Source organism: Somniosus microcephalus, chromosome 20, assembly GCF_052327205.1.
Source record: "Somniosus microcephalus isolate GS21.2 chromosome 20, FLI_Smic_1.0, whole genome shotgun sequence".
Lineage (NCBI taxonomy): Eukaryota > Metazoa > Chordata > Chondrichthyes > Squaliformes > Somniosidae > Somniosus > Somniosus microcephalus.
This window is the reverse complement of record NC_141006.1, coordinates 43,058,947-43,073,587: the sequence shown is the minus strand read 5'-3', so window position 1 is coordinate 43,073,587 and position 14,641 is coordinate 43,058,947. Positions and strand designations below refer to the sequence as shown.

General features: G+C 43.7%; 1 protein-coding gene across 22 annotated transcripts in view; it reads right to left on the bottom strand.

Moving 5' to 3' along the window:
- macf1a (microtubule actin crosslinking factor 1a) overlaps positions 1-14,641 on the bottom strand; it is a 628,388-nt gene that overhangs the window by 380,948 nt on the left and 232,799 nt on the right. For all 22 annotated transcript variants that reach the window (XM_085962506.1, XM_085962516.1, XM_085962528.1 and 19 more), the window contains one exon: positions 12,508-12,569. In XM_085962506.1, coding sequence (XP_085818632.1) covers positions 12,508-12,569 — 62 coding nt within the window. The remainder of the gene's footprint in view (positions 1-12,507; positions 12,570-14,641) is intronic.

The window sequence follows — 14,641 nt, the reverse complement described above, 5'->3', positions numbered from 1 at the left end:
TTATGGTCACGGAAGGAGTGTTAACGTGGCCAGAAATCCTTCCACCACTTCATACAGTTCCCGAAAGGGAACAGTGTGAGGATACGTACGACGATGACCTCTTGCGCAATGCACCTCCTTGGACCCTCAGTCGCAGATGCGAGGGGGCAAATTGTGCAATTGTTAAATTTTTCATTTTATTGACATGTAAAATGTTGGCCCAGTAATTCCGTTCCAAACGCGTGAGTACGGTTGGGGTACTCACGCGTCTGGCCGGAGGAAATGCCGGTTTTCAGCATGCACAGCGCATGTGGGGAAAACCGGCATTTCCTGTCCTCTGAACAAAGGGGTTCAGAGGCAGAACGCGTGCGACTGCACAGGCAGCGCTTGCGCAGTAAAATTCGCCGGTTTCATTCATGCTTTCAGTGAGGTTAAGTCCTTACAACTTACACATGAAAAAAGCATGAGTACAGTTGCTCCAGAGGCTGCGGAAGATATATTTTATCGTGGAGCTTCTGAAAGGCAATATTTTTGTTTGGGAAAGAGAGGAAAGTTATTTTAAGAAATGCTGAGTTAAGTTTTAAAGTTTATTTTTGTTTTTTAAAACGGGTTTTCAGTACTGTAGGTAGAAGGAGCAATTGTGGCTATGTGAATTGAATTTGCTGTGTTTATTAAATGTGAAAATGACTCCAACATTTTTAAGAAAGAAACTTTTCATCAGTAATATATTCTTTTAAGTAATTATGTATGTCTGTATATATTCCTTTACTTATGTGTATGAATGTATGTATTTAATTATGACTTTCAGAGAAAGTAACTTATTGGAAAATCATAATTAAATACATACATTCATACACATAAGTAAAGGAATATATACAGACATACATAATTACTTAAAATATATTACTGATGAAAAGTTTCTTTCTTAAAAATGTTGGAAATGTTACATTACTCATTTTAGAACAGTCATTTTCACATTTAATAAACACAGCAAATTCAATTCACACAGCCACAATTGCTCCTTCTACCTACAGTACTGAAAACCCATTTAAAAAAAAAAATTAAACTTTAAAACTTACCTCAGCATTTCTTAAAATAACTTTCCTCCCTTTCCCAAACAAAAATATTGCCTTTCAGAAGCTCCACGATAAAATATATCTTCCTCCGCAGCCTCTGGAGCAACTTTACACATGCTTTTTTCATGTGCAAGTTGTAAGGACTTAACCTCACTGAATCCATGAATGAAATCGACGAAGTTCACTGCGCACGCGCTGCCTGTGCAGTCGCACGCACTGTGCCTCTGAACCCCTTCGTTCAAAGGACAGGAAATGCCGGTTTTCCCCGCATGCGCTGTGCATGCTGAAAACCGGCATTTCCTCCGGCCAGACGCGTGAGTACCCCGACCGTACTCGCGTTTGGAACGGAATTACTGGGCCCTTGTATCCGTGAATATTAAGCACCCAGTCCTCACCATTTTTAAGCCACATTTTCGTTATTGCCACTACATCATATTCCCACACGACTAATTGTGCTTGTAGCTCACAGTCCTGTTGAGGTGCAACCCGTCCCTTTGAATAGATGCCTCCTGCCCCAGAACTGGTCCCAATGCCCCAAGAATCTGAAGCCCTCCCTCCTGCACCATGCCTCAAGCCACACATTGATCCTCCCCATCTTCCTATTTCTACTCTCGCTAGCGCGTGGCACTGGGGGTAATCCAGCGATTACTACCTTTGAGGTCCCCCTTCTTAACTTCCTCCCTAGCTCCTGAAAGTCTGACTGTAGGACCTCAATACCTGCCCCCTCTATGCCTTTGGTACCAACGTTTACCACAACTTCTGGCTCACTCCCTTCCTCCTGCAGAATATTCTGCACCCTCTCCGTGATGTCCTTTACCCTGACACCAGGGAGGCAACACCATGCGGGACTCAGTGATGGTTACAGAAACGACTGTCTGTCCCCCTAACTATGGAATCTCCTATAACGACTGCATTTCTACACTTTGCTGTTCCCCCCGCCCCGTGCAGTCCCTTGCCCATTGGTGCCATGGGCTGGACTGCACTACTTCAAGGTGTCATCATTCCCAGCAGTCTCCTATGCTGCGTACAGGTTTGAGTGTGACACACCCCAAAGACTCCGGCACGCCCTACCTCTTCCTACTCTTGCAGATGGCCACCCATTTACTATCCTGAACTCTGTGCCTGTGGGGTGGCCACCTCCTGGAACGTACGGTCCAGGAAACTCAGCCTCGCTGATGCTCTGCAGTAACTCCAGCTGCCCCTCAAGCTTGGAAACCCTAAGTTCGAGTTCAAGCAATTGGAAACACTTCTTACACACATGGTCCCCCAAGACACATGAAGTGTCGTGAAGTCCTTCTTAACTTATCTGCAGTCTTTGACATGGTTGACCACTCGATCCTTCTCCAATGCCTCGCCACCGCCGTCCAGCTGGGTGGGACTGCACTCGCCTGGTTCCATTCTTATCTATCTAATCGTAGCCAGAGAATCACCTGCAATGGCTTCTCTTCCCGCTCCCACATCGTTACCTCTGACAGCTATCCTTGGCCTTCTCCTATTTCTCATCTACATGCTGCCCCTTGGCGACATCATCCAAAAGCACAGCGTCAGTTTCCACATGTACACTGACGACACCCGGCTCTACCTCACCACCACTTCTCTCGACCCCTCCACAGTCTCTAAATTGTCAGACTGGTTGTCCGGATGAGCAAAAATTCTCCAATTAAATATTGGGAAGACCGAAGCCATTGTTTTTGATCCCCTCCACAAACTTCGTTCCCTAGCCACTGACTCCATCCCTCTCCCTAACATTTGTCTGAGGCTGAACCACACTGTTCGCAACCTTGGTGTCATATTTGACCCTGAAATGAGCTTCCAACCACATATCCGTGGCATAACTAAGACCACCTATTTCCACTTCCATAACAGCGCCCATCTCGCCCTTGCCTCAGCTCATCTGCTGCTGAAACCCTCATCCATGCCTTTGTTACCTCTAGATTATTCCAACGCACTCCTGGCTGGCCTCTCACATTCTACCCTACGTAAACTTGGTCATCCAAAACTCGGCTGCCCGTGTCCTAACTCGCACCAAGTCCCCTTCACCTATCACCCGTGCTCGCTGACCTACATTGGCACCCGGTTAAGCAACGCCTCCATTTCAAAATTCTCATCCGTGTTTTCAAATCCCTCCATGGCCTCGCCCCTCCCTATCTCTAATCTCCTTCAGCCCCACAACCCCAGAGAGATCTGCGCTCCACTAATTCTGCCCTCCTGAACATCGCTCAACCATTGGTGGCCGTGCCTGTTGCCTAGGCCCTAAGCTCTGGAATTCCCTGCCAAAACACCTCTTTCCTCCTTTAAGATACTCCTTAAACCCTACCTCTTTGACCAAGCCTGCCCTAATTTTCCTAATGTGGCTCGGTGTCAAATTTTGTGTCTTATAATACTATTGTGAAGCGCCTTGGGACGTTTTACTATGTTAATGGCGCTATATAAATACAAGTAGTTGTTGTTGTTGTAGTGGATGCGCTTTTGCTTTTACATACAATATAAAATGCAGTAACAAAGTTTGCCCCTTTCATTAGCCATTTACGACTTTTACTCCCTAACCATAAGATTGATGTATAATGTGCATCGGTTGCATTTTGTGTATGTGGCTATGTTGTACTGGAGTGATCTGTAAACCCAAATGCATTATTTCTCAGTTAAATCCTCATTTCCTGTCAATCAACTCCATTCTAGAAAGAAAAGACTTGCATTTATATAGCACCTTTCACAGCATCAGAACATCCCAAAGCACTTTACAGCCAATTAAGTACTTTTGAAGTATAGTCACTGTTGTAACACAGGAAAGGCAGCAGCCAATTGTGCTCAGCAAGGTCCCAAATAATGTTTTTTCTAATGTTGATCGAGGTATAAATATTAGCCAGGACACCAGGGATAACTCCCCTGTTCTTCTTCAGAATAGTGCCATGGGATCTTTTACATCCACCTGAGAGCGCAGACAGGGCATCAGTTTTACATCTGATCCAAAAGACTTTAGACAGTGCAGCACTCCCTCAGTACTGCAATGGAGTGTCAGCCTAGATTTTTGTGCTCAAGTCTCTGGAGTGGGACACCCACAATCTTCTGACTCAGAGGCGAGAGTGCTACCCATCGAGTCACATGACATTCTAGTGTTGGGCGGGTGCCATAATGTTGTAATGCACACGTCCTCTGGTCATGAGAAATCTTGTACACAATGGTAGTGATAATGGAAGACAAGAACTCTTACAATAACAGTCCAACAGAAAAAAACAAAACCGTTTCTGTTTGATAACGTAGTGCAACATATTTAAGGTTGGAATATCGAGTAATACGTTGTCATCCAAACTACTCATACATTAGAGCTTCATGTTGCCTTAAATTGGAAAATATTAGCACAAATAATATTTTCTGCAACACCTCATCTCTTCCAACACCACTGTCAGAAACCCAAACACGCATTCCATGCTAGGGACAAGATGGCGGCTGGGCTGGCAGCCCCTTGCTGAGCTGTAGTCTCCAACTGTACCCGTGGTCATCCATTGCCATTTCTTCCCCCAATCTCCTCTCTTCAATTGCTTAAGTACCCTGCCTCTGATAGTGAAGGCATTTCAGCCCAAACGACAGTGGTTCGTCGATGCTCCTTAAATGAAGCCTCCCCACCTAGCTATAGCTTCCACCACTTGCCCCGCTCAGACTGCCATTGTGGCGGTGTGGCTCTCATCACCAAATCACACCTTGGTCTGTCCCCCTATTCCTCCGATAGTTTCGCCTCCTTTGAGCATCTCACCTTATTCCACCCCTCTCACCTCTCATTTAAAATTATTGTTCTCTACCGCCTACCCAAGTACCATACAAATTTTATTACTGAGATATCTTCACTGTCCTCCTCCCTCAGCCTCTGCACTGAACAACTTCTCATCCTTGGTGATTTCAACCTCCATCTCAATTCATCATGCTCTCTCTCTCCTGAGTTCACTAGCCTCCTATCCTCCCTTAATCTCTCCCTCCATGTAAACTCCCCAACTCATATTCACAGCCGCCCCCTCGACCTTGCAATCTCTCGTGGCTGCTACTCCCATCGTGTCAATTGCAGATAAGGCCATCTCTGACCATTTCCACGTATCGCTCTCCACCCATATCCCCCTTCCACCCCCACCAATCCTACTTCCTTCTGTGTCCGCCCCTGGAAAAAACCTCTCTCCCAACTCTCTTACAACTGCACTTATGAAATCCCAACTGTCCAGCCACTGGCCCTCCATTCACCATGACATTTCGGCAGCTACCGATCTGCTCAACCACACCCTAACCACTATCTTGGATGCCCTAGTCCCTACTAAAACAATTACCCTCTCACCCTGGTACGACTCTCGTCTGCATTCCCTCAAGTCCAAGGGATGCAGACTCGAACGGATATGGTTTAGCCATTCACCGCCAGATCTGGCTGGACCACTATCGGGCCCTGCTCTCGTCTGCCAAAATTGCTCACTATTCCAGAATCATTCTGGAATGCAAAGATAAACCCCGGCTCCTACTCTCTACTGCCAACCATCTTCTTAAACCACTCTCCTATGTCTCCTCCACCCTCACCTCCGATAACAAGTGTGAGGAGCTCATGCACTTCATTGTCTCCAAGGTTGAGGCCATCCGTTCAGCTGCCTCTGTCACTTCCCTTCCTTCCCCTAACCCACTGGGCCAAACTTCCTCTAAGGTTTCCCCCTGCCCAAGTCCTGAACTCACATCTTTATCCAGTTTCTCTCCGATCTCCCCTCATAACCTCTCTGCGCTCAACTTGTCTGAGACCCACCTCCTGCTCCCTCGACCCTATTCCCACCAAACTGCTGACCACCCAACTTCCTTTTCTGGCTCCCATGTTAGCCGATATTGTTAACGGTTCTCTCTCCTCAGGTACTGTTCCCCCTCTCCCTCAAATCTGCCGTCATCACCCCTCGCCTCAAAAAACCAAACCTTGATCAATCCGTCCTTGGAAACTCCCTCCCCATCTCCAACCTCCCTTTCCTCTCCAAAGTCCTTGAATGTGTTGTCGCCTCCCAAATCCGTGCTCATCTTTCCCGCAATTCCATGTTTGAACCCCTCCAATCAGGTTTCTGCCCTTGCCACAGTACTGAAACCACTCTCAAAGTCACAAATGACATCCTTTGTGACTGTGACAAAGGTTAACGATCCCTTCTCGTCCTTCTTGACTTGTCTGCAGCTTTTGACACGGTTGACCACTCCATCCTTCAACGTCTCTCCACCGTCATCCAGCTGGGTGGGACTGCACTCGCCTGGTTCCATTCTTATCTATCTAATCATAACCAGAGAATCACCTGCAATGGCTTCGCCTCCCGCTCCCGCATCATTACCTCTGGTGTCCCCCAAGGATCTATCCTTGAGCCCCTCCTATTTCTCATCTACATGTTGCCCCTTGGCAACATCATCCAAAAACACAGCGTCAGTTTCCACATGTACGCTGACGACACCCAGCTCTACCTCACTACCTCGTCTCGCGACCCCTCCACAGCGTCTAAACTGCTTGACTGACATCCAGTTCTGGATGAGCAGAAACTTTCTCCAATTAAATATTGGGAAGACCGAAGCCATTGTTGTCGGTCCCTGCCACAAACTCCGTTCCCTAGCCACCGACTCCATCCCTCTCCCTAACATCTATCTGAGGCTGAACCACACTGTTCGCAACCTTGGTGTCATATTTGACCCTGAAATGAGCTTCCGACCACATCTGCAGCATAACAAAGACCGCCTACTTCCATCTCCGGAACATCGCCCGTCTCCGCCCTTGCCGCAGCTCATCTGCTGCTGAAACACTCATCCATGCCTTTGCTACCTCTAGACTTGACTATTCCAATGCACTCCTGGCTGGCCTCCCACATTCTACCCTACGTAAACTTGAGGTCATCCAAAACTTGGCTGCCCGTGTCCTAACTCACACCAAGTCCCGTTCGCCCATCACCCCTGTGCTCGCTGACCTACATTGGCTCCCGGTTAAGCAGCGCCTCGATTTCAAAATTCTCATCCTTGTTTTCAAATCCCTCCATGGCCTCGCCCCTCCCTATCTCTAATCTCCTTCAGCCCCACAGCCCTCACCCACCCCTCCCCCCCAACCGAGATATCTGCACTCCTCTAATTCTGCCCTCTTGAGCATCCCTTTTAATAGCTCAACCTTTGGTGGCCGTGCCTTCAGCTGCCTATGCCCTAAGCTCTGGAATTCCCTGCCTAAACCTCTCCACCTCTCTTTCCTTCTTTAAGCTGCTCCTTAAAACCTACCTCTTTGACCAAGCTTTTGGTCACCTGTCCTAATTTATCCTTGTGTGGCTTGGTGTCAAATTTTTTGTCTTAAAATACTCCTGTGCAGCATTTTGGGATGTTTTACAATGTTAAAGGCGCTATATAAATACAAGTAGTTGTTGTAGTCAGTAATTTACATGTCTTCCTTCAATCTAGCGTATTGCATTCTGTTCACGGTGCAATCCCCTCCTCTTAATTTTACATTGGGGAGACCAAATGCAGACCAGGTGACTGCTTTACTGAACATCTTCATTCCAGCTACAAATATGACTCACCATTTTTAGTTCACCTTCATATTCCCACTCTGAACTCTCCATCTTGGGCCTCCAAAAGATACCCGAATGCAAACTTCAGGAACAGCACTCACATTTTCCTGGGACAAGTCAGCCTTCTGGTTTGAACACGTGCAATTTTAGACCTTAGCTAAATCCTCCAATTTATTTTTCAGCACAAGGTGCTGGAGATGGGAAGAGGTTTTCACCATTTTAACTATATGCACATTATTTTATTCATCTAATGCCTTTTAATTGACTCAGTGACCTGAACTTTTGTATTATTCAACTGTTTGTTGCTTCTCTATTGGGCAATTAGCAGCAATGTTCCCCCTAATTTTTTTGGGTGCGTGGCCCCTTCAAGGGGCTACACGGCCCACTCAGTTTTGTGCGTGCCCGAAATTTTACATTGGGAACGCCAGTCCGCCGCTGCATGGATCCGCAGGGAGCTGGTTAGCAGGTAATCCAATCCATTAATTTCCTCTTGGTGACGGAATATTCTGTTGTCTCTTTTCCTTTCCTCCCCATCTAAATTTTCCCTTTCAGGCTACAAGAGGCCTTGTTTATCTTTCAGTATGTGTATACACACACACATAAATGTGTGTATGTATAGAGAGAGAATATATAGAGATATATAGGTAGATATAGAGATAGTTATATAGAGAGAGAGATAGTTATAGAGAGAGATTTGTAGATTGAAAGATATTTATTAGGTAGAGAGAGAGGGACGAAGACGAAATAATAGACCAATCATTCGTTATTTCCTCATTCATTTGAATTGTATGTACAAGTGAGCAATCTGTGTATAGCCTACAAGACGATAGAATATATATTATGATCACTGGCAATATACACACACACACGTACAAATGAATACATTTTTAAAATACAGTTTGTTATTAATTTTTTTTTAAACCATAAAATGCACAGTCATGTAGGCTATACATGGATTGCTCATTTATATATATATATTTGCAAATGAATGAGGAAGTAATGAATGATAGATGGATATCACTGGACAATAGACTAACAGTTTACAAAACAAAAGATACTGTTGTTGTCTTAGTACCACCAAAGCAAGGCATCTCCACAAACAAAAATGTGCAAAACCAATGCAGCAGAAATGACTAAAAGCACAAGTGCTACTTCAATTCTGGTCAGCAGTGGTTTTATTTTACCAATGGTGCGGTTTTACTACACAGTTTCCATAGATTTTTTTAGTTAATACCCTGGTGAGTATATTTGGGGAAAAAAAATGCTTCATCAAATTACTCGGTGGGCAAGTACACTGCCTGGTCTAGTACAGGCAGGAAGGTCTCAACTTCCTTCCAAGGTCTGTGCAGAGTCAGCACTAGGCATGCTACATTGGCATTATCACCTTTGGACTCGGGAAAAGGTTGGGGGGGAGGTTAGAGAAAGAAAGCCACTCCTGATCTTAATCCAGCACATCTTGCTCACATATAGACAGCAACAGATTTAGATGTTGGGTCCCATGGTCAAATGGCCCAACAATATTCTTGCCTGGCCTTACACATGAAGAATGAGCAAGGTAAGAAAGGGGACAGGCAGTTCCATATCTCAGCAAGTACTCAATGACGCAAAAAAAAGAGGGATGAGAAAACCAGTGAGGAAATAAATAAAAGTGCGGTCCATTCACTCTAGTAGTCAAGTAATAAACACCCAACTCAGAGGACTGCAAGTTTTGATACTAACCCTGACTGACACTCATTCCAGGTCTGCCTCAGATATTCTCGGGTACAACAGTGCTAAGCACTCCCGTAAGCGGTTCCAACATCTTGTACTCAGGAGTATGCCTGTACTGCCTGATATCTAATTATGTAATAGTGTAACAAAGATGTGTAATAATAGGGCCCCCGTGTGATCTGAACTGGATAGTGTTATCTTTCACACATGCCCTCGTGCGCACATCTCCAATCTATCTGAAGGTGAAATGAAGCACAAGACCAGCTATGAAGCTGCTTTATTTTACACACAGCAAGTGATCATAAGACAGTAACAGATACAATCAAATCTCATCTTGATTCAAGTAACTATAGAACCATCCTCGACAACAAGAAAAAAAATGCCATACTACCCCTATTAGTGGGCTCGCTTGACTTTTCGTTGTCAGCTTTCTGATCCCGACTGGTTCTGGGCTTAAGATGAGCAAGTTTCCTTTGCTTGGCTAGGCTTCCTCCCCAGACTTAGCTGGCTGATTAAGTGCCCATTTGCCCCTCAGTTCTTTCCCCTCTGTTACCAGCTGGCAGAAAGGGCTGTCCCGGTGATTTCTTTCCTATTCAATCATTCACCAATAGACCCGTCAGTAAAACCAGTTACCTCAGCTCCCCTTCTGGGGTGTGGGTTTAAAGAAATCATCTCCTGCTATTCTCAAAATGAAGAGGGGCCAGCCTGGTTTGACAGGCTGGAATGAGACAACTGACCCTCATTGTCTTAGTCTAAAATAGACTGTGAGCCACAGCATTCCACAAACTGGCTGGTTTGGTTATATTAGCCCAGAACTTCGGGTCTCCACGGGTGATTACGCACGGGGTACTCACCCGTAAGCCCAATGGAAGTGCCGGTTTCCTGCATGCACTGCGCATGTGCGGGAAACCGGCACTTCCGTTCCCCTGAAAGAAGGGGTTCAGAGTTCGAACGCGTGCACAGGAGAGGCTGTGCGTGCGCATCGAACTTAGGTTTTTTTTGCAGGTTTTCCCGGGAAGGTAAGTTTCCAGAAGTTAGACATGTAAAAAGCAGTCGCAAGGCCTGCTTTTTACAAGGTAAGTGGTGAATTAATTAAAATTAAAACATTTTTTCCACAGGTTTATTATTTTTAAATACTTTAAAAAGGTAAGTTTATTTTTAGCCCCGTTAGAAAATAAAATTATTTTTTTCAAAAATTTAAATTGTTTAAAATAGTTATTTCATGTAATTTATAGTTTATTTAAAAAATGTTTCTTTTAAATTTATTTGATTTAGTGATGTTTATTTAGTGATGTTTATAAGTTTTGACAGCCCTGCCTGTCAAACTCTCCATGGCCCACGTGATCCCAGAGGACGCATCGAACTAACTGCGCCCCTGGGATACGCAAGCACTGGGCGCCGGCAGTTGGAGCAGGCCCAGGATCGGAATCCCACGCGGGCCCACAGCTCAACGGCCGGCGCGTAAGGTAAGTGCAGGTCGGGGGCTTACACCCGCGGGAAGCCTCCGACCCGAATTTCTGGGCCATTAATATATCTTCAACATCTGCAGCCTGTGGCTCTTTCCTTTTAGATCGGTGAAAATTCACTTTGTTTCAAAACACAACTCATTCCCAATCCTTTCCATGGAGAAAATAAAAAAAGTGATCAATAAAATCCCAAAACATGGCCCACAGTTTCTCCTGGGTAACTGGTAAGGGCACTTGGTTGGTAACAGCGCACTCTATATTTGAGAGAGAGGTAAAGTGGAGCAGTCTTCAGCTGCAAATTATTCTGCCATGTCGGCTGAAGGAAGAATTGGGACAGTAAATAGATAATGCAAAAAAACACACATATCTTGAAAGCTCCATTTGACATCCAATTCCTGTAGTTAAGAAAGTAAACACATTTGCAACATTTATCATGTAATGTACAATAGTGACAATCCATTACTCCTTCCTAAAATAGCTACATAATACTTTATCCCATGGAAGTATCCATGTGACCACAGATTATCTATTGGACAAGGCAGCCTGTAGAGCTATTTACAGCTTGGTGATGTGCTGTAGAACTATTTAGGGCTTAGTGATGTGCTTTAGTAATCAACACTTGTTTGGAAACAACCCCTGAAAAAAATGTCAAAATACTATTTTTAGTTTGAAAATTATTTTCTATTTTTTTTTTTTTTTTAGTTTTGTCCCAAGATTCTCTCCATTTGATATCAAAGATATTTGGGTTTGCAAGTAACAGCAGCAACTTGGATTTATATAGCTTCTTTAATATAGACAATGGCCCAAGGCTTTTCACTGATGGGGAGGAAGGAAAAAGTCTAGCAATATAAAAGAGTACAGATACCAAGCAATGGAGGGAGAGATTAGGTGTGGTTACCAAACGCTTATCCAAAAATAATTAGTTTTTAGGAAATTGAGAGAAGAGGAGAGGCAGCCATTGCTATCGAGTAACTTTAAAAAAAAAATCAGATTGAGTACTCTTTAAAATTACAAAAAATAGAAACAGTGCGTTCCAACACTTTAATGGCATTAATTCCACGTGAAATATTCATTCATTTGATTCAGAAAATATTCTAAAATACAGAAAAATACACATCTGATGACAAACAGAAATCCTATGTAGAGTCTTATGATCCTCTCACGGGCCCAGGAACCCCAACTGAAAAACTCATGCTCTACAAACTGTCAAACTGACTCACTTTGCAGCCCTGTCTGAGTCAGACAGTCATGGTTTCTCCTGATGTTCTGGCCAACACTTTTTCCCTCAATCAACGCCCCCAACAACAGACTAACTGCTTCTCCATCTCATTGCTGTTTGTGGGATATTGTTGTGAGCAAAGCGAGCTGTCATAATGCATTGGTAACAGAAATGGCCAAAAATGTAGCGACTCAGGGTCATGGTAAAGTGCTAGACAATTGTAAATCTTTCTTTCAGACTTCAAGCCCCCAGTAAAATTGGAGAGTGCATTGTACTGCTTTAAGCATTCCTTAACTTTCAAGAACATTGGAATGAAATAGATCTACAACAGTGGACGGTGGCAAAATAGAATCAAAAGTAAAAATGAAAATTTGACACAAAGATAAACCCTGCAGGGTGAACAAATCAAAGGTTTGTATCACCTTCAGTGCTATTTACTGATGCAAGATCAAAAATAAATCTGAAGACAAGCAAAGTCTTGCATCATGGAGCCCTCCCAGAACGCTGAAGTCAAACAATTGTACCTTTATGAGATGTTTGTTGATCCATTTTGTGAACGTCTTTTTCTGCACTCTGTCACGCTCATCTGTAAAGACAGAAAAAGAGAGTTAATTTTCCCCCAACAATTCTAAATCGCACCATTTAAATAGCATTAAAAAAGGATAGATTTTCTCTGTGATCGTCACCATAATAATTAGTTGTAATCAGCACAATTTAAGCAATGAAACTTTTCACCGTTATTATCGACAGCATCTGATGATTGGCCAACAGCAAGCGTACTTTACCAGTATGGAGACTAGACCTCTGTCACTCCTTTCCCTGAAGGGTATCAAGTTAAAATTGCAATTATGCTCAGATGTAATTCTGGTCTCTGAATAAGAGACAAATTCCCTGTTCATTCCTGCTCCGCATTGTTGTTTCATGTAAACCACTCAAATAGCTATTCTCAAATCAATTCAACATGTTAGTTTTAAAAACACTAAGTAATTTTCTAAATAGGTTGTCATGGAGAAATTTCTTGTATTTTATGTCTTGCCATAGAACTACACCATAGAAACATAGAAGATAGGAGCAGGAGTAGGCCGTTCGGCCCCTCGAGCCTGCTCCGCCATTCAATGAGATCATGGCTGATCATCCAAACTCAGTACCCTGTCCCTGCCTTCTCCCCATATCCCTTGATCCCTTTAGCCTTAAGAAATATATCCAACTCCTTCTTGAATATATTTAATGAATTGGCCTCAACTGCCTTCTGTGGTAGAGAATTCCACAGGTTCACCGCTCTCTGGGTGAAGAAATTCCTCCTCGTCTCTGTCCTAAATGGCATACCCCTTATCCTTAGACTGTGACCCCTGGTTCTGGACTCCCCTGCCATCGGGAACATCCTTCCTGCATCTAGTCTGTCTAGCCCTGTTAGAATTTTATAAGTTTCAATGAGATCCCCTCTCATTCTTCTAAACTCCAGCGAATACAAGCCCAATCGACCCAATCTCTCCTCATACGTCATTCCTGCCATCCCAGGCATCTGTCTGGTGAATCTTTGCTGCACTCCTTCCATGGCAAGAACATCCTTCCTCAGATAAGGCAACCAAAACTGCACACAATGCTCAAGGTGTGGTCTCACCAAGGTCCTGTACAACTGCAGCAAGACATCCTTGTTCCTGTACTCAAACCCAGATACGGTGTACCACATTTAACGAAAGAACCAGTCATGTTTAACTTACAAAAAAATAGGGAGGGGAAATGTGGGTCTCCAATAAATGTTAATGCATAGTCCCAACATTAATTCTGTAACTTCTTTTCATAAACATAATGATTTGGCATTAATTGAGAATTTGACTCGGAGCACAGAGATAGCTGATGTGGGAAGTGGTGAAGTATCCCACCAGTGCAGTTGGGGTGTTCTTCTAAGGTTTGGGTTAAAGCACAGTATTAAGGCAGAATAGAAAAAACTTTACTTTGCAACTAACTGTGCTATACCTAGTTAACTATCTAGCCTCAAACATCCAGCAAAATGGCTGGCTTGCTCAAGGGGCAAGTCACCATAAAGTATTTTTTTTCTGTTTTACAACCATCACATACAGGACTATTTTTTAAAAAAATTATGGGAGCCAGTATAGATCATACTCTTATAATTATAGCTGAATAGAACGTCTCAATGGGCTTCCAATTAATTTTTTTTTTTTTTTTTTAAATCAGTTACATAAAGCATTTATTATATTGCGAGTTAAAACCCAAAATTATAACAAGAATTTTTAGGAAAAGCAACAGACCATTAGATCCAACAAAAACATCATTTTTTGACAGATCAATTCTCCTGCATTTGGCCCCAAGGCCTAGTAATTCTCGCACATTTGGCAGGAGATTACCGTGTGAAAGTGCAATCTTCCAAACTCCTGGCTCAGGACTGTGATCTCACACGTGTATCTACTCTGCCTGTACTTCCGAACATTTCTCTTATGAGGCAATACCTCAGGTATACAGCTTGTGACAGACTATTCCACTCCTAGGTGCTCTCGGATGATGACTATCAAACCTACTAAAACCACTAATCATGAGTTTACATACTTTGATAAAGAACATTCGTAACATCACAAAACTAACAATGAAAGACTAAAGATATGGTTAAACCAATATGGTATTTTAAAGCTAAAAACACAG